Raw genomic sequence first — 23,651 nt, 5'->3', positions numbered from 1 at the left:
ACATGAAAAATAATAATCCCTACGATTCTTTCAAGATATTAGAAGAATTCTTTCTAAATTTAACAAAAAGGGGGGGGGTGGGGGGGGGGGGGGGGGGGGTACTTAGCTTTGCTTAATATGCACAACTTGCTTATAAATTGTAGATTACATGTTTGTTTTTTTTTTCTTTTTTCTTTTTTCCTTTCTAGTGTCAATGCATAATATTATATTTTTCTTACCTGGTCAGAATTTGTATTATAATGTTTCCTATATGAAGTGCGGTTGAGTGTTCAAGAGTTACAAGGACCACTGGTGAATTCAACCATATAATGATGTTTACTACTTCGTTGTTTATATAGGTGGGGCTTATCTCGTCACTTCCATTATGTCCCTGAAATATCAGCGGCCTTTTTCTGGACTTTACCAGCTCTTTTTAACCATGTAAGCTATGACACACATGACTAGAATTTTTTGAGGTTTCTTTTTCCATTTTTATATTATTTTTTCTGTTCTCTTCTTTGGCTGAAAATAAACTTTTAAAAGATTCTGATCTTGCTTCTTCAATCTCTTTGCAGATTCTGCCTTACTTTTATGTGGTGTTTCTCACCATTCTTCTCTTTGACCGAGCTAAAAGAGACGATGATCGATGCAGATCAAAGTAAGTTAAATCAACCTCTCTCTTTATAGCATCTTATAGGAGTTTTTCAGGTGATCATATTGCAACTATTTGTTCATTCCCCTGACAGCTCTGTCATATTTTTGACCTTCAAGCAAACATCCATAAATGTAACTACAAAATTAGAGTTACCGTTAAACCCTCTAACAAGGAGAAGTGTGAGTAAAATGGTTAGTGTTGTGCTTGTAGGTCCTCAGTATTGGAAATTTTGACCAGATTACTTTTCTTTTTGCAGGTATGGAAAATATTGGAAATTATACTGCGAGAAGGTTCCCTACAGGATTATACCTGGTATTTACTAAGAATCTGAACAGGTTAATTCTGAGTTTCCTTGAACTCTTTACTAGATAGCACTCTCCCTTGGAAGAGTGGCAGGATTTGGTTTCTAAATCTGTATGCTATAATGACACAGGGGTGTTGTACTTTTATCGCATACAATAATACCATCAGTTTTATTGTAAAATTTCGGATTGTGGTTTCTCTTTGAAGAATTTTCTCTGCAAACTCAATTATGGTTGGAGTTCTTGGGTTGCAGCTCTGAAACCAGGGCTAAAGACGTTCTTTGCTCACATAGGTATAAAAAATTCGTCAAATGATAGTTCTATCATCACCACATCCCACTTGGACGGGGTTGGTTCTGAGGTGAGACAGTACTGCATCAATTATAGGAAAAGATGCATAATGGCGTAATGACTTTGATTGATTTTTATAACTAGAAAGTTGTCAATTTCTTTCATAATTATGAATACTATGAGAAGATATGCCAGTGGAAGTGTATTTTGTCAGCTTTGGAGAGAGAGGAAATAGATTCAATCATAATCAGCTGGCAAATGAGGGCCTCCTAATTTAACCCACAAGAAAAAAGAAGGCACGGAAAATATGTTTAACACGATCCGATCATATTTCTAGTTCGAATTCATATGAAAAATATGTATCGATTCTCAGTATTTATCACCCGTGGTTGCACATACTATATATATTATTCATAATACCTATTTTCCATTTATTGATTTTGTCACGTTCTAAACTTATTTTGAGTATTTCTACATCACAACAAGAAACTTACTATCTAAATGGTGATCAAACAATCAAATAGTACAATGGGAATGCAAAACCAATAAAAAAAATCAAGAAACACGAAACTAATTATAATGATTTAAAATGAACAAATAATAAGGTTCAACATTTATTCAATACAATGAAAAATTTAGCCTACCATTCTTATGATTAAATTACACAAAAATAATTGAAAAAACATCATCCGAAAATAAGAAAGATGGAAAAAGCAAGAGAAATTAACGTTCTTAACTCAAATCTTAAAATTGGGCCATGAATCTTTAAAAACCTTGTATGATTCTCTTTTAAATTAATGTATAGACTTGTTCTTCACCTCATGGAGTTTTTTTATGTTTTAGTCAAGTTTTGGTACTTAAAGAATGCTAAAAAGATTGCATTGAATTGTTAGCAAAACAAAAATAAGAAAAATCAATTTTTTTTTCCATTTTTGTATTGAGGCGCACGCTTAAGCATATCTAGGGCACATGCTTGACTGGTTGGAGGTCGCCTCATTTTTTCTTAGGGCGCGCGCCTCTCTTGCATGCGAGGAGCTCGCCTAATTCCCAACAACCAAACAGTTTTCGATATTTTCTCATAACTCTCTCCTGATATGCGATTGATGTAATTCAATATGTATTGGAAATCTCACTCAGAGGGCGACAATTCTTCTAGAAATATTATTTTTTTCAAGTCGAATGTTTACCATGCCAAAATTGGGTTCAATATGAGGCTGAAAATCAGAAGTATTACTTTTTCGGTTGAAAGTTAATGTGTTATAATACTTTGACTATACTTCATCCATTTAATTTGTTTCCTCATTCAATTGACCCCAAGCACTCTCAAATCTTCATCTCGATGTTCAATGCAACTTTTTAGTATTTACACTTTAGACCCCAAACTTTGGATTTACTTCATTTCAACCCTTTTTCTTTTGCAATCTTGTTCCTATATCGTCAAATTGTATCTAATTAAATTATTGATATCTTCGATCTTCATTTTGCAGCTCGTCTCATATATGAATTATTTGTAATTTAGTCTATTTTTGGATTTCACCTTTTTCACTATTTTTGCATTTTTTTTCTCTAATTCTTCATCAAACATTGATTTTTTCCTCTAAATAAGAGTAAATATAATCATTTAGGATATCTAATAAGTGTAGAAACTACACTTATCACACTGTGTGTTTTTCGAAAATTTGTATTTGTCTATCTGAATTTGTTGTTATTTTTCGACGTCCTTCGAAATGGGGTTTTGCGATTTTGTTGCCTTTTCTTCTCCTCTCTTCTCTCTCAATTACTCTTCAATCTCATTCTGCCCCTTCTTGATTTTCAGTTTCAAGGGTTTTTTTTATTGTATTATCAATCTTGACTAGTTGGGTTCAGGGTTTAGGCTAGACAATTTTCTTCAGCTTCATTATAATTAAGGATCTGGGGTGTTATTCTAAGCTAATTTTGATGCTCGGTTTATTTTTTTTGATCTTTGAAATTGATGTATGCAATTCTAAGTGAGCTTTTTCTTTCTGGTTTTATGATCAATTCTAGATATAGGCACATGACCCATTTAGTTCAATCTTTCTCTATTTTTTCCTTTGCTGGTTGGAAGGATATACGTATAAATTCTTTGACCGCTTGGAGAAAGTATTGTGTAAGAAAGAGCAAGTGTTTGGAATTGGATATAGTTAAAAAATATGCTAATTTGACAAAAAGGAAAAAGGATTTTATTTTTATGTTTGTTAGTTGATTTAACTGAATTGGATTACTTTTTTATTTGGTTTTTTCTTAAAATAATGATACCATTTTCTGTCTAATAGAGAACTAATCTTTTCTTTAATTGAGTTTTTATATGTCTCAATTTATGTTCATAAACTTGTTGTGTTTAGTTATGTTCTTGAGCCGTGGCGTCACTGCTTGCCCTGGTATCTTGGAAACTATACATTAAAAGAGACTTGGAATATCATAATTTATTCAACTAGTCTTTATTTGGCATTTTTTCCCCTCCTATTTGTATTGCTTTATGTATTTTTTTATTATGAATGCTTGAATTGGCTTAGTATTATGTTTTGCTAAACTGGCTTAATATTATGTTTTTGTTTCCATTGATTTTTTTAATAAATTTTTTTTCTAATTTGACGGCTGGATCTAAAAAAATAATTTATTTTCGGAGTTATTAAAGACCAAACCGAACCAACTTATATGGTTATGGTATGATCAAAAAATTGGTGATTCGATGATGATTTTGACCTAGCCGACCCTGATTCGAACGGTTGCTACACAAGAAATAAAGTCTAATAACTAGTTCAATAACATTTATCAAATTCGAAGTCATGCAATATCGAAAAAGATGGTTAGTATGTTTTCAATACTAATCCTAAACTAAGAAATTAAATAAAATATTTATTTAATATGTGAATATTTGAATTAGAATCGTGAATCCCCCTATTGCCATTTAATTCAATTTTTAATTTGTAATCTAGTAAATTAATGCATTCAAGACAATCAATAATCCACTTTTATTCAATATTCATTTCCAAAATATATTAAACCTATGTTTAATATGACTCGATTCTATTCCTAGTCTAAATTCATATGAAAATATGCATTGATTTACGGGGATTTATTACACATAATTGCACATATCATAGATATTATTCCTAGCACCTATTGTCCACTTGTTGATTTTATTGCGTTCTAGCCTTATTGTGAATATTTCGATACTACAAGAAGCAACATACTATCTAATTAGTGATCAAACAATTAAATAGTTCAATGGGAATGCAAAATCAATCAAGAAAAATCAAGAATACTAAACTAATTATCATGAATTAAAATAAACAAACACTAAGGTTCATCTTTCATCCAATACAATGAAAAACTTAGTCTAACATTCTTATGATTAAATTACACAATAATACTTGGAAAAATATCACCTGAAAATAAAAAAGATGGAACAAGTATGAGAAATTCATGTTCTTGGCTAAAATCTTGAAATCGAGCTATAAATCTTCAAAATCTTTGTATGATTCTCTCGAAAATATGTAAATGATGAAATTTAGGTCGAATGGAGTTTTTTTACTTTTTGGTCGAGTTTTGGTATTTAAAGGATGTCAAAAAAATTGCGTTGAATTGTTACCAAAACAAAATAAGAAAAATCGAGTTTTTTTTTTTTTTTTTTTTTTTCATTTTAGTATTGTGGCGCGTGCCTCTCCTATAGGCGAATGCGCTTACTTCGCATAATTTTTGATAGCCAAACAACTTTCAATATTTTTTTCATAATTTTCTCTTTCTATATTCGAATGAGGTGATTCAAAATGCATTAAAAGCTCACTTAGAGTGCTAGAATTCTTCTAGAAGTCATTTTTTCAATTCGAATATTTACTGTGCCAAAATTGGGTCTCAATATAAGGCTGAAAATCCGAAGTATAACATTTTCGGTTGAAAGTTATTGTACGATAATACTTTGACTATACTTTATCTCTTCGACTTATTTCATTATCCAATTGACTTTTAGCACTCTCAAATCTTCATTGTGAGGTACAACAAAGCTTTTTAATATTTGTACTTTAATCCCTGAACTTTGGATTTGCTTTATTTCAACCCTTTTTTTTCTTGCAATCTTGTTCTTGTATCTTTAAATTGTATCCAATTAAATCCTTGGCATTTTTTATCTTCATTTTATTACCCGTCTCATTGACCTTCATTTCATTACCCGTCTCATCTGTGAATTGTTTTCAATTTATTTCTCGACTTTTGGATTTCACCATTTTTCACTATGTTTGCATTCTTTTCTCCAATTCTTCATCATATATTGAGTTTTACCTACAAAATACAATACAACATAAGTTATGTATCCAAAGAAGACTAAAATATTATCATTTAGGATATCTAATAAGTGTAGTACTACATTTATCACGCAACACGGTATTGCATTAAACTGTTCTCAAAGACAGTCTACATAAAATATTGGTATGCACCCACTTAGATTTAGATTAAAAAGTAAATTTGCTGACGAACGATGCAATATAGGTTTCGTGAAGTTCTTAAATTTCTACGTAGTTTTGTCAAACTCACCACATATAAATCTCCACCTGTTAAAATATCTCTCTCTCCTACCATCACAAAATTATATTAGAATAACAAGATTCACCAAGTTGCAATGCATTACTAATAATATGCACGAAAACCATTGGAATCAACACTAAAATAACAAAGCCGATCAGTTTCCAGGTACCCAATTTTGTAGGTTGATATTCCCAAAGAATGTCTTTGTCTAGGGCTGGGACAGATACAACACGAGAAATATAGACATCACCGATCGTTTTCCAATTGTCTTTAGAGGCCTCTGATTATGTATATAACCCATGATTGAAAGGGAAAACAGTAACCATTGTTAGGCAGTGTTATAAATTGAGATAGATCGCAAGCAATGCTAAAAATAGAAAGAATCATGCAAAAGCTGTTAAATTTGGTAAAATAGAGGCATAAGGACAAGGAGAAATCTACAAACCTGAATACCGTCAAAGATGTTTCCCAATATTCCAGGACCCAATTTCACTGATATGGCTTGCAAAAATGGGCAAATAGGTATAAATAAACCTAGAATCATCTCAACTCTTCAAGTTAAAGAATGTCATTTCCAACACGAACTAATTCACATATAGCAGCTCCTGCCATTCCATTAGCAAAAACCATAGGTCCAGATACCTGTTGAAAAAGAAAATTCCACCCAGTAGCAACAGAAATACTAGAGCTATTTCAGCATTAAAGTCTGTACAGGTGTTTTAAACGAAGCAATGCTAGGGCACAAATTTTATTGCCAAGAAATGTATCCCCATGGGCGGATCCACATGGGATCATGTGAGTCCACAAAAATTTTTGATTTTTTTTTTCCAAAATTTCTGTAGCTGTTGTAATTCTTGTTCAATACATTTTACTCCATACTTTTCATTGTTGTTTGTTTTTACATTTGAAAGGAGAGTTAATAAATGGAGTTCGATAACGTCTCTTCTTTTATTGAAAATTCTAGATTTTGTAGGGGTTATTATTGGGCTTTGATTTCTTCCAGTGTATCTGCACATTTGCTTTATCTAAATGGGTGTTTAGAAAGGTAGAAGATATTAATTTAATCGATATGTGTTAGCTCTTGGTTTAAATGATGATTTCAATCAGTATAGCTAGTATACATTGTTACGTGTTGTCATACTTGGTCAATCTACTTGGGCCTATGGCCCACTCAATTCGAACCACGTGGCGCTCTAACCGAGGTGGCATGTATGACCAAGGTCCTTCATGTCGAGGCCCATATATTGAGGCCTATGAAACTAGCCGAGGCCCATATGTCGAGGCCTGTGAAGATAGCTAAAGCCCTAAAGCGAAAGTACTACGTAAGTGGCAGGAGCCCTGAATCCGAATTCGAAGTCGAAGCCTCCGAACCATGAAGGAACGTCTTCTATGATCACTTCTCCCAAGAGATCTTCTACATAAAGATCTTGTTAGAATGATTGATGGAACGTTTGTCATAAGTGTACATGTCAAGTCTTGTCATTAGTATGGGGGTTCTGCATAAGCAATAAATGCGCAGCAAGCTAACAAGTCAAGGATGATGCCTAGGATTGGATGTTTGATGAGGCCACGTGCCACCTCATCTAAGGGCTGTCATTTCACATGTACCACTATAAATACTTTCCTTGTGTAACATTAAAGGGCTAATGCAAAAATCAATACAAGAAACCACATTTTACTCTCTCTTTCACATTGTCTTGCAACACAATACGAGTTCATACACGTTTACATGCACATTCATGAGCACCGATTGGTTATTATTGTACAATTGGATTACGAACATCCCGTCAAATTCCTAACGTTCTCGTCCCGCATTGTTGAGCTACTCCCATGCTCTTGATCCGTTCGTTCTAGACCGTCCACGTGTCTTAGTGTGTAGGACCTTCGCTCACATGTGCGCGGGTGGGTTCGGCATCTGTTGGCAATATTTTTTGGGGTCAACAGATTGGCGTCGTCTGTGGGAAACCATACCATAACCATGAACAACCTTGTGGTGAAAGCTTGTTGAAGAGCATTTGGACATCCCCCTTGAAAAGGGATTTCTTCTTGAAAAAGAACAAGAGGAAGCCCCACAACTTAGCAAAATCTGAAGAGTCTGACGAAAAGAAAATGAGTTCAAACGAAGACACCCCCCCAGGAGGGTAAGAGAAAACGCAAATGTGCCTCCTCCACCCGCTACCCCAGCAGCTCGGCAAAGACTCCACCACCACCAAAGAAGAGGTGGAATGCGGGTGACGGCACAACTGTTAAGAGAAATGCTGCCATGGCGGCCAATATGAGGGATATTGCTAGCCAAAACTTGGCTATGAGGGAGCTCATGGCCCAAATGCAGAGCTAGGGAGGCTTCCCCATTCCTCCATACGCTCCTTAAGGGCACTACCAGCAAGAAGATGAAATTCAAAGTCATAGAACTGCCTCGCCGGACTATAGCTGAGGTAGAAGCCCATTTGAAAGAGAAGTGGAAGTTGATGATTCCTCCAACTACGCTTCTAGTTGACTCACTAAAGTCCCATTAAACCATGATAACTTCCCACCTTCGTATGAGCAAGAGTCAAGACATAGGAGGACATGTAGTGTATTTGACAGAATTAGCCCCGCTGAACCGAGGCTTAGGCGACAACAGACTCACCAGCCTTGGACAAGGCCACGGCCTCCACCTCCAATGCCCCAGCAGCCGAAAGAAAGGCATGAAAATGCCCCCCGTGTTGCTCAGCCTAGAAATAGGCGCCAGATGAGAGAGGAAGAGGCTAGGAATCGTCCCGAAACCTCTCACCAACAACCATGGCATGAGGTCGATGAATACGATTCAGATGAACAACAGAGGTCCTGTGACTTGGACGATGACGATGAGAATTTACCGTTCTCAAGAGAACTAAGGAGTGCCCAAGTTCCAAGCCACTATGTAATGGCAAAGATACCAAAGTATAACGGAAGAGACGACCCAGAGAAGCACCTGAATGCTTATAAAACTCATATGAGCCTAAGAGCCGCCACCCCAGCTGTGAAGTGCAGAGCTTTCCATTTAACACTTAGTGGAGTGGCTGAAATTTGATATAGTAGGTTATCGCCTGGGAGCATAAGAAGTTGACCCGAGTTCAAGACAACATTCTTGAAGAGGTTCGCAGTGAGTAAAGAAGGAGAGGCCCCCATCCAACGTTTCCAAAACATGAGACAAGCACATGGGGAGTCCCTAAAGAGCTTCCTATCACGCTTCATCAATGAGATGATGTATTGCATGCAAGTCACCGACCGTGAGGCACTATCCGCATTAAGGAGAGGTCTAAACATGAATACCCTATTTTGGAGGGATGTGCAAAATCAAGATCCCACCACCTATGATGCCCTACTCGAGATGATGAGGCGGGAAATCATCAATGAAGAATTGATTGAGCATAGGAACAGGGCAAGTAGGGGCCTCCCACCTCCTCAAAGGCAACGTGCTAGAGGGCCGACCTCCTACTTGAGGGACTACCAAATGAACTAGGCTGGAAATGAGATTTCTGGCCAAGCACTTTCCATTTAACGCGGTTCCTACCTTGGCATATGAGGATATCAACCCAATTACTAACACCCAGTAGACAAAAACCCCACAAGGATCCCGTAGTGGGAGAGGTCGAGGCCGGGGTTTGGGACCTAGAAATAGGTCAAATTAGAATCCAACGGGATATTGTGTACACCACCGGTCCTATGGATATGACACAGCGGATTGTCGAGACTATGCGTACCGCTCCCAGCTGGAACTCCCGAGGGACAGAAATGAATCGCCCCAGGCGAACAGGCTCCCGTCCAGTTACGACAACCGACGTGGGCATGAGGAGGCTACTCCCCGTCAAAGGGATGTTTCCCCACGACGAAGGGAGCGTGATACGGAAAGGCCCAAGGAAGGGCACAGGCACTGAAGAAACCGACAAGCCTAAGATAAGACCCCTATCCACGAGGTGGATACCATATTTGGAGGACCATATGTTGGTGGTGAAACACGAAACGCCAAAAGGAATTACACCCGAGAGGCTAAACACCTCCCTTTGGCAAGCTACATTGTGGACAGTAGCTCCCGGAGGAACCAAGTTCCACCCATTGTCTTCACCCAAGAGGATGCCGGAGGATTACACTACCCCCACTGATATGCACTTGTTGTGAGAGCCTTCATAGCCCGAAATGGGCTCAAGCGAATGTTAGTTGACAACGGTAGCTCTGTCAACATTTTATTCGGATCTGCCTTTGACAAGATGATATTGGATCATCAGTTGACACCCACCACAACTCCTCTGTACGAATTAACCAAAGATAGCATCACTCCAAGGGGAAAGATAACACTTGCAGTGGAGATGGGAGAGTCTCCCCAAACTACGATGAACTTCATGGAGTTCCTTATTGTCGACAGTCGATCGGCCTACCATGGAGTATTAGGTAGGGCAGCCCTAAAAGAATTGGGAGCAGTCACCTCCATCCACCACCTATGCATGAAATTCCCTACGAAAAATGGGGTGGCAACGGTGAGAGGTGACTAAAGAGGATCGAGAGAGTGTTATCTAAGCTCCATAAAAAAGGTAGAGCCCCGGGACGTCCATGTAATCATAGCCGATATAGTCATGGCTGACGTTCCAGGTGATGGTCGTACTGAACCAGAAGATATCGATATGATTGATGCACCACCCAATCCAGAGGTATTGGTCATTGATGAAATCGATCCCGCATAATTGAACACGAACCTCAAGTATCCCCAGTTGAGGAACTTGAGAGCTTTTCGGTAGACCCCCGAGACCCATCCAAGGTGCTGAAAGTAGGCAAGGGCTTATCCAACATTTTGAAGGAAAAGATTAAGGATTTCCTAAGTAGGAACCTTGATGTCTTTACTTGGAGGCATGAGGACATGGTAGGCATAGACCCCAAGGTCAGTTGCCACCACCTGAAAGTCAATCCTAAGGTTGCCCTACACAGACAAAAAAGGAGAGCCCTCAATCCTAAAAGGTGTGAGGCTCTGAAGGAAGAGGTTCAGAAACTCATCCAAAACGGCTTTATTAGGGAGGATACCTATCCGAGGTGGGTCTCCAACCTGGTTTTAGTGAAGAAACACAACAGCAAGTGGAGGGTGTGCATCGACTTCACTAACCTCAACAGAGCTTGCCCGAAAGATAGCTTTCCTCTCCCAAGGATTGACCAACTAGTAGACTCCATGGCTGGGCTCGAGTTGTTGAGCTTTATGGACGCATACTCCGGCTACACCCAAATACCCATGCACCCGACCGATGAGGAGCACACCTCTTTCATCATCGATCGAGGCCTTTATTGTTATAGGATGATGCCCTTGGGGTTGAAAAATGCCGCAGCAACTTACCAAAAGCTTATCAACAAAATGTTTATGGACCTTATCGGCAAGACAATGGAGGTATACGTGGATGACATGTTGGTAAAGAGTTTAGAGGCTGAGGACCACATAATGCACCTTAACAGCACCTTCCAAATCTTGAGAAGATATAGGATGAGGCTCAACCCCCTCAAGTGCGCCTTTGGAGTGGCCTCCGGCAAATTCTTAGGATACATGGTCAATCAACGTGGAATTGAAGCCAATCTTGAGAAGATTGATGCCCTATACAAGACGAGGTTCAGCGTTTGACTGGGCCGGTGGCCACACTTAGCCTCTTCGTCTCCAAAGCTACAGACAAATGCCTCCCATTCTTTAAAGTGCTGAAAGCTAGGAAGAAGTTCCAATGGAATGAGGAATGTGAAGAGGCCTTTTTCAAGGCCTGAAAACGCACCTGGGGCAGGCCCCTCTCCTCTCCAAATCGAAGCTCGGTGAGATCCTACAGCTATATCTGGCCGTCTCTAATGAGGTCATCAGTTCGGTTCTAACCTGAGAAGAGGGGACCACCCAACTTCCCATTTACTATACAAGTAAAGCACTCCTATCGCCAGAAACCCGTTACCCCGATATGGAGAACCTTGCTTTGGCCCCGATATGGAGAAGCTCGCTTTGGCCTTGATCACGACCTCTAGGAAATTGAGACCCTACTTCTAAGCTCACACCATCCATGTGCTGACAAACTCTCCCCTAAGGCAAGTGCTCCAAAAGTCCGATGCCTCAGGAAGATTATTGAAGTAGGCAGTGGAGTTAAGTGAATTTGACCTCATGTTCAAGGCTAGGGCAGCCATCAAGGGTCAAGCCTTAGCTGACTTTGTAGCAGAATTCATCAATTTACTCGAGGTAGATAAAATCATGGAACCCGTCGAGCCCCTTATGTGGAACTTATTTGTTGATGGGTCGGCCGAGGACGCCGACTCAGGTGTTGGAGTTGTTCTCATCAGCCCTGAAGGTCACAAGCTAAACTCAGGGGTGAGGTTCGGGTTCAAAGCCACCAACAATGTAGTAGAATATGAGGCACTTCTTGCAAGCCTCAGGCTTGCCAAGGAAATGCAAGTAAAGAGGCTACTCATCAGCAGTGACTCCCAACTGGTTGTTAGCCAAGTAAATGGTAACTTCTCAGCCAAGGACAAAACGATGGCTTCTTACTTGAAAATGGTGATGAACCTCATCCTATCCTTTGAAAAATTTGAACTAACCCAGATCCCTCGCATAAAAAATTCACATGCGGATGCACTCTCCAAGCTTGTTAGTAGCAAGGATTCAGAACTACTCATAGTAGTACCTATAGAACACCTCCTCCTGCCGTCAATCGAGGCCCCCAATGTAATGTGGGTCGTTGGAACTCCTACTTGGATGCAGCCAATCGTAGCATACCTCAAAGACCAGGTACTTCCCACTAACAAGCATAAGGCCTACAAGCTAAGGAAGAGGTCAGCCCACTTCCTCTTCGTTGATGATATTCTCTATAAGAGGAGCTTCTCCTTCCCACTCTTACGATGCGTTGGAGGAGAAGATGCTACTTACATATTAAGAGAAGTCCATGACGGCGTGTGCAGCAATCACTCCGGAGGTTTATCTTTAGCACAAAAGATATTGAGGCAGGGGTACTACTGGCCTATCCTGAAAAGGGATGCTCTCGAGTTCGTACGAAAGTATGACAAATGCCAACGATTCTCTTCAGTACAAAGACAACCGTCGCAAGATTTGACCGCGGTCTCCAGCCCTTGGCCTTTCTCGAAATGGGGTGTGGACCTCATTGGTTCTCTACCTAAAGGTAGAGGAGGTGCAAGCTTTGTAATTGTGGCCATTGATTACTTTACAAAATGGGTTGAGGCTGAACCACTGGCAAAAATCACAGAAGCCAACATTTCCAAGTTCTTGTGGAAGAATATTATATGCCGGTTCGAGATTCTCTAATCAATCATCTCGGACAATGGTATACAATTTCACAACAAGAAAGTCAGAGCACTATGCGAGGAACTCGACATCAAGAAGCATTTCTCCACGCCTCACCACCCACAAGCAAATGGCCAAGTTGAGGCTGTGAATAAAACAATCAAACACGTCCTGAAAAGGAAGCTTGATGTGTCAAAAGGGGCTTGGGTGGATAAACTGCCACAAGTACTTTGGGCAATCCGAACCACCACGAGGACCCCAACCGGGGAAACACCTTTCATCATGGCATATGGTACTGAGGCCATGAGCCCCATTGAAGTCGGACTTCCATCTCCTAGACGTCTGCATTTTAGTGAGATAACAAATGATGAGCTTCGGAGGTGCGACCTTGACTTCATCGAAGAGAGAAGAGATGACTCCCAGTTGAAGCTCGGCACATATCAAAGGAAGATGACGAAATACTTCAACTCAAAGGTAAAGAAGAGATCATTCCGAGTAAATGACTTGGTCCATAGGAGAGTCTTCCTCTCCTCAAAGGAACCTGGTTCCAGTTCCCTAGGTCCGAGCTGAGAAGGACCATATAAAATCAGAGAAGAGATCCGGCTTGGGACCTACTGGATTGAAGACATGAACGAAAAGGTTCAAAGGAACCTGGTTCTAGTTCCCTAGGTCCGAGCTGAGAAGGACCATATAAAATCAGAGAAGAGATCCGGCTTGGGACCTACTGGATTGAAGACATGAACGAAAAGGTTCAAAGGAACCTGGTTCTAGTTCCCTAGGTCCGAGCTGAGAAGGACCATATAAAATCAGAGAAGAGATCCGGCTTGGGACCTACTGGATTGAAGACATGAACGAAAAGGTTCAAAGGAACCTGGTTCTAGTTCCCTAGGTCCGAGCTGAGAAGGACCATATAAAATCAGAGAAGAGATCCGGCTTGGGACCTACTGGATTGAAGACATGAACGAAAAGGTTCAATCCCATCCATGGAACATCGAGCACCTCAGAATCTATTACTAATGAATGTACTACCTCGCTGGACGATCTTTCCCAGCTCTTGTAACATTTCTATGGTTCAATAAAATTCTATGATTAAACTAATGTGTTGCATTACTTCCTCACCTCAACGAAGAGGCCAGTATCCCATCTCTAGGCCACCTCACTTGAACTCCGAGGCACATTCACATGCCTTCCTTTAGCGAGGGTGAATGCCAGGGAGAAAAGCCTCAACATGGCTGCACTATCCACCATATTGGAAAGCGTCGTCACCTCGGAAGAGAGGCCAGCGTCCCATCTCTGGGCCACCTCGCTTGAATTTCGAGGCGCATTCACATGCCTCCCTTTGGCGAGGCTGAACGCCAGGGGGAGAAATCTCAACATGGCTGTACCATCCACCATGTTGGGAAGTGTCGTAACCTCGAAAGAGAGGCCAGCGCCCCATCTCTGGCCCACCTCGCTTGAACTTCGAGGCACATGAACATGCCTCCCTTTGGCGAGATTGAACGCCAGGGACAAAAGCCTCAACATGGCTGCACCATCCACCATGTTGGGAAGTATTGTCACCTCGAAAGAGAGGCTAGCGCCCCATCTCTGGGCCGCCTTGCTTGAATTCCGAGGCGCATTCACATGCCTCTCTTTGGCGAGGCTGAACGCTAAGGGGAGAAGCCTCAACATGGTTGCACCATCCACCATGTTGGGAAGCGTCGTAATCTCGAAAGAGAGGCCAGCGCCCCATCTCTGGGCCACCTCACTTGAACTCCGAGACACATGAACTGCCTCCTTTTGGCGAGGCTGAATGCTAGGGGGAAAAGCCTCAACATGGCTACACCATCCACCATGTTGGGAAGTGTCGTCACCTCGGAAGAGAGGCTAGCGCCCCATCTCTGGGCCACCTCGCTTAAATTCTGAAGCACATTCACATGCCTCCTTTTAGCGAGGCTGAACGCCAGGGGGAGAAGCCTCAATATGGCTGCACTATCCACCATGTTGGGAAGCGTCGTAACCTCAGAAGAGAGGCCAGCGCCCCATCTCTGGGCCACCTCGCTTGATTTCCAAGGCTCATGCACGTGCCTCCCTTTGGCGAGGCTGAACACCCGGGGAAAAGCCTCAACATGGCTGCACCATCCACCATGTTGGGAAGCATTGTCACCTCGGAGGCGAGGCCAGCGTCCCATCTCTGGGCCACCTCCCTTGAACTCTGAGGCGCATGAACATGCCTCCCTTTGGCAAGGCTAAATGCCAAGGGGAGAAGCCTCAACATGGCTGCACCATCCACCATGTTGGGAAGTGTCGTCACCTCGGAGGCGAGGCCAACGTCCCATCTTTGGGCCACCTCGCTTGAACTTCGAGGCTCATACACTTGAATCAGAGTAATATTCCCAGTTCGGCTACAACAGGGTTCATTCTTAGGATCCCTTCAGGTTACAGTTACTAAGCTTAAGTACAATTCATTTGCTTAAGTCCAACATTGGTCATAACTCGTGAGGCTTGCATACAATTTATTTGTTCAAGTGATTGGAGTTAGGATGCCCAGTTAAAGTTATTTAGTTCTTCAATCAACATTACATTCAATTACTCACGAAGCCAACACACTTAAGAGAAAGGAACAACATTGAATGAAAAAGAGATTATATTGATTTTCAACTGATATTACAAAAGGGGGGCTTGAGGCCAGTGCATCATGCGTAACTGAAAAGAAAACTATCCTAAGCTAGGGAAGATGATGGAGGTGCCTCGACAGCTAGGACTTCCGCAGCTTGAGCATCAGAATTTGCTTCTTCTGTCTCTGCTATTTCATCTCCCACCACTTCATCAGCTGGGGTTTGAGGCACTTCATCCACAAACTCCGACTTGAGTTGTGATAGATCCTGATTAGGATACAACTCCTCAACCCGCTCCATCACTTCTGCATAAGCAAAGTTCCTCCAGTAAGTGCTGAAGCTCTTGTACTCCTCGGTATTGTGGAAGTTGGCAATGTAGTCTTTCACTGCCTCCTCCCTAGCTGGGTTGCATCATCGACGTACCACTTGATAAACTTGTATGCATCTTGGGCCCCTGCCAACTCCCTGTTAGCCTTCTCCAAGGCTTCGGCTGTCACCTTCTGGTGGTCATTGGAAACCTCCATCTTCTTAGTCAAGGAGGCTAACTCGCACTGGGACTCATAAACTTCCTCCTTCAATGCCTCTATCTGAGCTAAGGCAGACTCTAGCTTGGCCGATTCTTCAAGTTTTTGGGCCCTAGCTTCCTTAACCTCGACCCTAGCTGCCTTCAGTTCTTCTGCAAGGGAGGTCGTCTTCCACTCTGAGACAATGGTCCTCGTCTGAAAGTCAGTGAGGGCCTCCCTGTATTCCAGTGCGAGGCCAAAAGTCCTAACACTTTGGCTCATAAGAGCCTTCGTCAAGTCTATGGCATCACAAGCGAAGGCGTGCAGTTGCCACCGATCCGTCCAGAATTGATAAAACTTTCAGTAGCGTCTCGGATCTACGGTGGTAGGGCCTCCACCAAAGGTGGGGCCAGAGGATCCACCCTGTTGGCAAGGAAGCTCGGACTAGAGACATGCACCAGCTTCCTCTTCTTCGGCTCCTCAGGGACTTTCTCCTTCCCTCGAGGCTTCTTGGACTTTTCTGGCCTCTGGGGGGTCCCCTCTTCGAAAGCCCGTGATGTACTGTCCTTGGAGAGATGCTCCACTCTGCCTCGAACCTCCTTGGCGCCAGTTGACCCCGGCTTCAGGGGCATCGCCTTTACAGTAGAGGTTGCCTTAAGTATGGACACCATGTCAGGAGCTGGGTACTCCTTCCTCTTAAACTTGTCTGTAGAACATAGCGCGTCAGTATTAAAACGAAAACACAAAAATATATAAGTAGAGCTTCGTACCCTTGGAGGCCATTAGCTCAAAATCGAGGAAATAGTGACTTCTATCGACGAGGTGGTCGAAGTGGTGAAACTTCAGAGGTCTCTTGTAAATGTCCTCTATCACCTCAAACTCCTCCCTGCTCAGCTCAAACCTCGTACGACTATCTATAAAGGACGCTTCAACAGTTAGAAAAATAAAATTTTTAATACAAATTACAAATTTGGGCTGGGAGACTCACGAGCTTCGTAGTACTGGGTCAGTACTGTGCAAGCCAGGGCTTTGTCCCCCTCCACTACCTGCCACCTGCCTCGCACCCAGAACTACAACTCCTTCCAACCCTTGATGGAAGAAGGTAGTCCCACCACAAATGGTGCATGAGCCCCCCAAGGACTTAGGTAATACCACCCCTTCGACTCCTTCCCTATTACCCTAGGCTGGAACAAGGTCATGAAGACGTGGAGAGGTATGTCCTCCCCAAGTGATACTTCCTTCCACAGGAAGTACGAGCCTACCAACTGGCTCTACCCGTTTGGCAGAACCTGAGTCGACGATAGCATGAAGTTCCTCAGCACCGCCCTAAAGAAGGGGTGCAGAGGAAGACGCATACCTGCCTTAAACAGGTATTCACTCACCGCCATACAGTCGGGCCTCGGATAACAGGCTCGCTCATGGGCTTTGGGAACTAACATTTCCACATAGTGAGGCTCACAGTACATCTTCCTAATCTCCCCCAGCCTCTTTCCTATCATATTTGAAGGCACCCTAGACACTCCCCACTCTTTGCTATAGTCTACTGGCTCCTCGGTCATAGCATACCTATCTATCTCGGAATCCCCCCTATGACTGACCCCATGGCCCAATGATGCTACAGTGACCAACTTCCTACCCGACGTGGACTCCATCTCAAAAATGACTAAGAACGCAATAAAAGGAGAATTTTCTGTGAAAAATACCTACTGAAAATTACGCGAACAGAATGTACCGGAAAAGCAGTGAACGGATAGCCTCAACGTCGGAATGTTTAAGTTCTAAGAGAGGAAATCAAATTGCAAGTACTGGAAAATCCAGAAAAAATGGAGTTCTCTAGCTTTTTATAAAGGGCCAGGACGAACCCCCATCGTCAAATCGAAGCTCATTCAATCTGGACCCTTCATTTTAAATCAAATCCGAGGTGTAGAATTCAAATGGTTTTTCAAACCTACGCCTCAAATTTAAGCGTGTCTCCCATGCAACTCATCCAACGTGTCTACTTCTAGAAACTCCAGCTGTTCTAATAATTACGATTTTAATTCGACGGCAGCAGACGCCTTGGAAATTGCAACGATTTAGCCACTTTTCATCGAAAACATGTGCAAAACATCAAATCATTGACACAACTACCAAGGAACAATTATTGTCAATGACCTCGGCTTCATCTCCAACATTCAGCCATCAAACCTCGGAGGTTCAGTTTTCCAACCACCTCGGCTTCATCTTCAACATTCAGCCATCAAGCCTCGCAGGTTCGGCTTCCCAACCACCTCGGCTTCATCTTCAACATTCAGTCATCAAGCCTCACAAGTTCGATTTTCCAACCACCTCGACTTCATCTTCAACATTCAGCCTTCAAGCCTCGCAGGTTCGATTCCCCCAACCTCCTCGACTTCATCTTCAACATCTAGTCATCAAGCCTCGCAGGTTCGATTTCCCAAACACGTCGGCTTCATCTTCAACATTCAGCCTTCAAGCCTTGCAAATAACAGTACATTTCTAATTCCAACCATAATATAAATATCTATACTTGGACTTGGGGGGACTATTATTTATGGTTCAAAAATTCTTTCAATATTTACCCAACCCACTGGCTTTACTTCATTAAAGTCCACGTATTACATAAATGACTATATTTGGACTTGGGGGACTATTGTTACGTGTTGTCATACTTGGCCAACCTACTTGGGCCTATGGCCCACTCAATCCAAACCACGTGGCGCTCTACCCGAGGTGGGATGTATGACCAAGGCCCTTCATGTCGAGGCCCATATATCGAGGCCTATGAAACTAGTCGAGGCCCGTATGCCAAGGCCCGTGAAGATAGCCGAAGCCCTAAAGCGGAAGTACTACCTAAGTGGTAGGAGCCCTGAATCCAAATCCGAAGCCGAAGCCTCTGAACCATGAAAGAACGTCTTCTACATAAAGATCTTGTTAGAATGATTGATGAAACGTTTGTCATAAGTGTACATGTCAAATCTTGTCATTAGGATGGGGGTTCTGCATAAGCAATAAATGTACAGCAAGCTAGCAAGTCAAGGATGATGCCTAGGATTGGATGTTTGGATTAAAGAGATGAGGTCATGTGCCACCTCATCGAAGGGCTGTCATTTCACATGTACCACTATAAATACTTCCCTTGTGTAACATTAAAGGGTTAATGCAAAAATCAATACAAGAAACCACATTTTACTCTCTCTTTCACATTGTCTTGCAACACAATACGAGTTCATACATGTTTACATGCACATTCATGAGTACCGATTGGTAATTATTGTACAATCGAATTACAAACATCCCGCCAGATTCCTAATGTTCTCGTCCCACGTCGTTGAGCTACTCCCACGGCCTGATCCGTTTGTTCTAGACCATCCACGTGTCTTAACGTGTAGGACCTCCGCTCACGTGTGCGCGGGTGGGTTCGGCATTTATTGACAACATTTTTTTGGGTCAACATACATATACTAATACTTACGGCATACAGGCGTCGAAATTATGTATTATAATTCTGCATTACGACCAATCTTCATCAAATACATGAGTTAAAACTTCAAAAAATTTTAGTGACGGTAAATTATTGAAGAGAGGGAAACTAAGATTGGCCTTTCCATTTCTATTCATACTATAGCTAACATAAATCTCGACCCATTCAATTGTCCTTACCAATTGCAAGTAAACCCCCTCCTTTCACTCTCTTCTTTTTCACCTCTTTGTTCCCATCCCTCTATTATGGTTTTAACAAATCCTCTTCCACGTAAAACTTATTTAACATGAATATATGTATAATAATTCACAGCAATTTGAACTTTCTCTCTATTTTGGTAATTAGGTCATAGAAACTACGACAAACAACGTTGTAGTGAGTCTGGTTTAGTATCTTGTAACTGAGCGAGGGTTTTGTACTTCCACATCGAAGAATGGCAATGATAAGAGTACGTTCAACGAGACTCTGAGAAAGCTTTCGTAAGGAAGTTTAGGGGTTCGTGCGAAGTGTTTTGTTGCCTTTTTGATCCTGGGCTCTTTTTCTTTATCCCTGATCGATCCTTGGTAAGAAGATCCCCCCGACCCGCCAAGTTGGATTGAACGAGTTTGCTAATCTATCTTATCCAATCCCCCAACCATCGTAGCTTTAGTGGTGTTTGAGAGAATCCAATAATCATCCTCAAAATCGACCATATTATTTATGCTTGTCAAGAGTTTTCATAAGCATTTTCCTTTGTCCATCCATTTCTCTTCAATTTTTTTCCATTTCGGATGAAACAATGCCAATTGCAAAAATGGTGAAAGTGACCAGCTTCGGTTTGTGATTATGCCATTTTAATTTTCCTTTGTTTTCTTCTGTAAACGAGGAAATTGATTTTCACAGCATTAATGTGATCTTATTCCATTATGCAGAAATGTGATCTTACATTAATGTTATGTTGTCTTTAAAAAAATAAAAAAATTAAATTTCATTTTAATTTTTAACCCCACTATACAAAAATTCTAGTTCCGCCCTTGTGCACACCCCTGACTGTTTTTCAAAAAATTGTTTCCTTTTTGGGTTGCGAGGGGCTGTTTGGAGATACATAAACAATTAATATTGTTTTCTGGAAGTTCATAAAAGCCTAAGACATCTCCTTATGGAATTCCCCCGGATAGAATTATCTTATCAAACTATACTTGATTTGAACAGAGAAATCTGGTTGATCCATGCTTTGAACAACCTATTTAAAATGAAAATTAGGGGCCCACAATGTCAAATAGCAATCAAGCAGAACAGATCCATTAGATCTCAATTCCATTAGGTAACTTCGGGGCCATACTGAATGCGATTTAAAACCCTAATGCCCAAATTTTTGAAATATCAAATACTGTGCACTCGCACCAATAAAAAAGTAACAATTTTAACGTTTAAAGTGAACTGGAGTAATAACATGAGTTCAACGAACGTAACTAGTGACGTGACAGATAGGAAAATAGAAGAAACGAAGGCAATCAAAAATAAAATTGGATCAGACACTGAAAAACGAAGTGGAACAGTATAGATTGAACCTTGCGAACGTATCCATATTCGCTCTCTTTCTCTAAATCCTCAAAGGTGGTCAAAAGAACTCCGTAAACCGCCGACATTTTGCTTGAAATGGAGTAAGTAGATCGAATCAACAGAATTATCCAGTAATTGAGATGTTAAATTCAGAGAGGGTGCTACGGGGAGAAGAAGAAGAGGACAGAGAAGAACAGGAATGGGCTTAGTATAGAGTGCTTGATCTGGTTAGTAGGTTTTTTTGTGTATAGAAAGCATTATTGAACTTTCGCATAGAATTGTCCCATACCACTGTTTTCAAATTCTATTTTCCATGTACTCAATCACACATTTCAAGGGTAGACTCAGACCTTTAGTACTGTGTGGTCAAATTTTTAAAAATAATTTTTTTAATAAACAACATAATATCAATGAAAATAAGTTTATATGTATTTTGACACTTTGAAAACGTCGCATAATTACATCATTATTAATATAATTAAATAAATTTGGCTACTTGTATAGTTTTGTTTATCATTTCATTAGCAAATATTGAGCTAACATTGAGTAAATTAAATTGAATATAGAAATTAAATGAATTGAAATAAAATTCAAGTTTAGTTCAGGAAATAAATGAAATTCAAATTTAAAGTAAATATAATTCGAAAGTAATTCAAATTGCATTTAATTTGTAACGATCCTAAAAAATTTACTTCATATTTCATGTAAGACTTCCGAATGAAACAATATAAATTATATTGAAAATTTTATCTTGCAAAAATAATAATTAATTGAATTTTTTAAAAGAAAAAATGAGTTAGACGTCTTTTTGAAGCGTACGTTTGATACATATTTAACTATTTTCGATATCCGTTTGAACCATTCGATATGAAAACAATGTAGTTTTCGAAACAAACTTTTACATGATATAGACGATTTGTAGATTCAGATAGCACATGATCTCAAATGAATTTTTAAAGTTAGGATATTATTAAAATTCTCAAAATACTAGTTTCAAACGTCCTATTTTAACATGTCATAACTTTTGCTATAGTTGACCACTTAGCATGTCATTAATGATGAAAAATTAGGCCATGAGCACTTCGAAATGGTATTAAAAATGCAATATTTTGACTTCATTTGGCATCCCGACCCCCACATGACCCCATGTGGGTCCGCCCCTGACACATTTACAAAATAAAATATTCTACGCATAAATTCAAAATTTTTTCTACTTTTTAACCATACATTCTTCTAAAATTAACTATTCAAAACATGATTTTTCTCTTTTAATAGTTGTCAAACAAGAGCTGGTCACTAAAATTAGAGATAAATGTTTCGTAGAACTTGTATCTTCATCACATTTTACTCATTATACTTTAAAATATCTCCAAATGGTCACTAAATTTTAACACGTTACACTTCATCATTCTCTCATTATGTTTCATAAGGCATTAAACTTTAAAATGCTTATGAGTTGTCGCTGAACTTTTAACGCGTTATATGTACTTTATCACTTACCTACCATGTTTCATTAGTCATTGAACTTATACCTTCGTTACGCTTCACTCAACGAACTCTAAAATGCTTTCGAGGGGTCACCAAACTTCTAATATTTTGAGTAAAGTTAACTTTCTATGAGATTCGACCTTTAAAGAAAAAAAAATATTAAATAGATAATGAGACTCTCAATTTAAGATGGAAATATTGATATTGATCAAGAGGATATAATTTCTCTAATCATCTAAAGTTATGTTCAAGGGGATAGAAGAATGTTAGGTTCAAACTAACATAAATATTAATTTAGATTATAATCTTCTTTACGTTAGAAAATAAAATAGAGAAATTATTTCTTTTTTTATTAAGATCGTAGACCCATATTAAGAAAATGAAAAATTATATCTCAAACAAGCAGTGAAATTTCAATTTAGAATCAATAATAATGAAGACTAATAAAAAAAAATTAGAGCTGTAAAGATAATTCAAGAGAAAAGAATGCCATCGTCTTCATGTATGATATTTTATAGTTCAAAATTTTCAATTTCTGAAAAGTTGGATTCAATGAGTAAAGTTCAATGACCACTCAGGAGCATTTTAAAATTCAATGACCACAATGAAGCATTTTAAAGTTCAGTAGTAAACTATGAATGAGATATAAATTCATTGACTAATAGAACACGGTAAGTGAGTGATGAAGTGCAATATGTTAAAGTTCAATAAGGAAAGTGTGACATATGTATAAGTTTAATGAGTAATGAAACATTTTTCTCCTAAAATTAAGTAACTTAACTTGGATTTAGTTTCAAATTTCTTCCAAATTAATGAAAATCGTTTATCGTATTGTAACAAAATTTTTATGCTAACTAACTTACCATTGTGCGCATAGAGGATGCCTTAAACAGAAAGCACCTAATTTTCTTTAATTTTATATTCTAAAGACAATAATGTAAATGTCATTTTTACCATTTTCATTTCAAGGATGTTACATTACATAATGATTACATGGAAGTTCACTT

General features: G+C 40.1%; 1 protein-coding gene and 1 long non-coding RNA gene across 2 annotated transcripts in view; one reads left to right on the top strand and one right to left on the bottom strand.

Annotated features, from left to right (window-relative positions):
- LOC111384711 (7-dehydrocholesterol reductase) overlaps positions 1-1,167 on the top strand; it is a 5,389-nt gene extending 4,222 nt beyond the window's left edge. Inside the window, exons 11-13 of the mRNA XM_023009028.1 lie at positions 339-420; positions 555-637; positions 891-1,167. Of these exons, the coding sequence (XP_022864796.1) occupies positions 339-420; positions 555-637; positions 891-957 (232 nt within the window). The 3' untranslated portion in view covers positions 958-1,167. The remainder of the gene's footprint in view (positions 1-338; positions 421-554; positions 638-890) is intronic.
- Positions 1,168-5,730: 4,563 nt separating this feature from the next.
- LOC111384715 lies at positions 5,731-7,220 on the bottom strand. Its single transcript, XR_002700948.1, has 2 exons — positions 6,215-7,220; positions 5,731-6,049 (listed from the first exon to the last, which is right to left on the bottom strand). It is a non-coding gene; the product is annotated as an uncharacterized LOC111384715 (long non-coding RNA).
- Positions 7,221-23,651: the final 16,431 nt, after the last annotated feature.

This window comes from Olea europaea, unplaced genomic scaffold, assembly GCF_002742605.1.
Source record: "Olea europaea var. sylvestris unplaced genomic scaffold, O_europaea_v1 scaffold298, whole genome shotgun sequence".
Taxonomy (NCBI): Eukaryota; Viridiplantae; Streptophyta; class Magnoliopsida; order Lamiales; family Oleaceae; genus Olea; species Olea europaea.
This window is presented reverse-complemented; position numbering and strand designations above follow the sequence as displayed.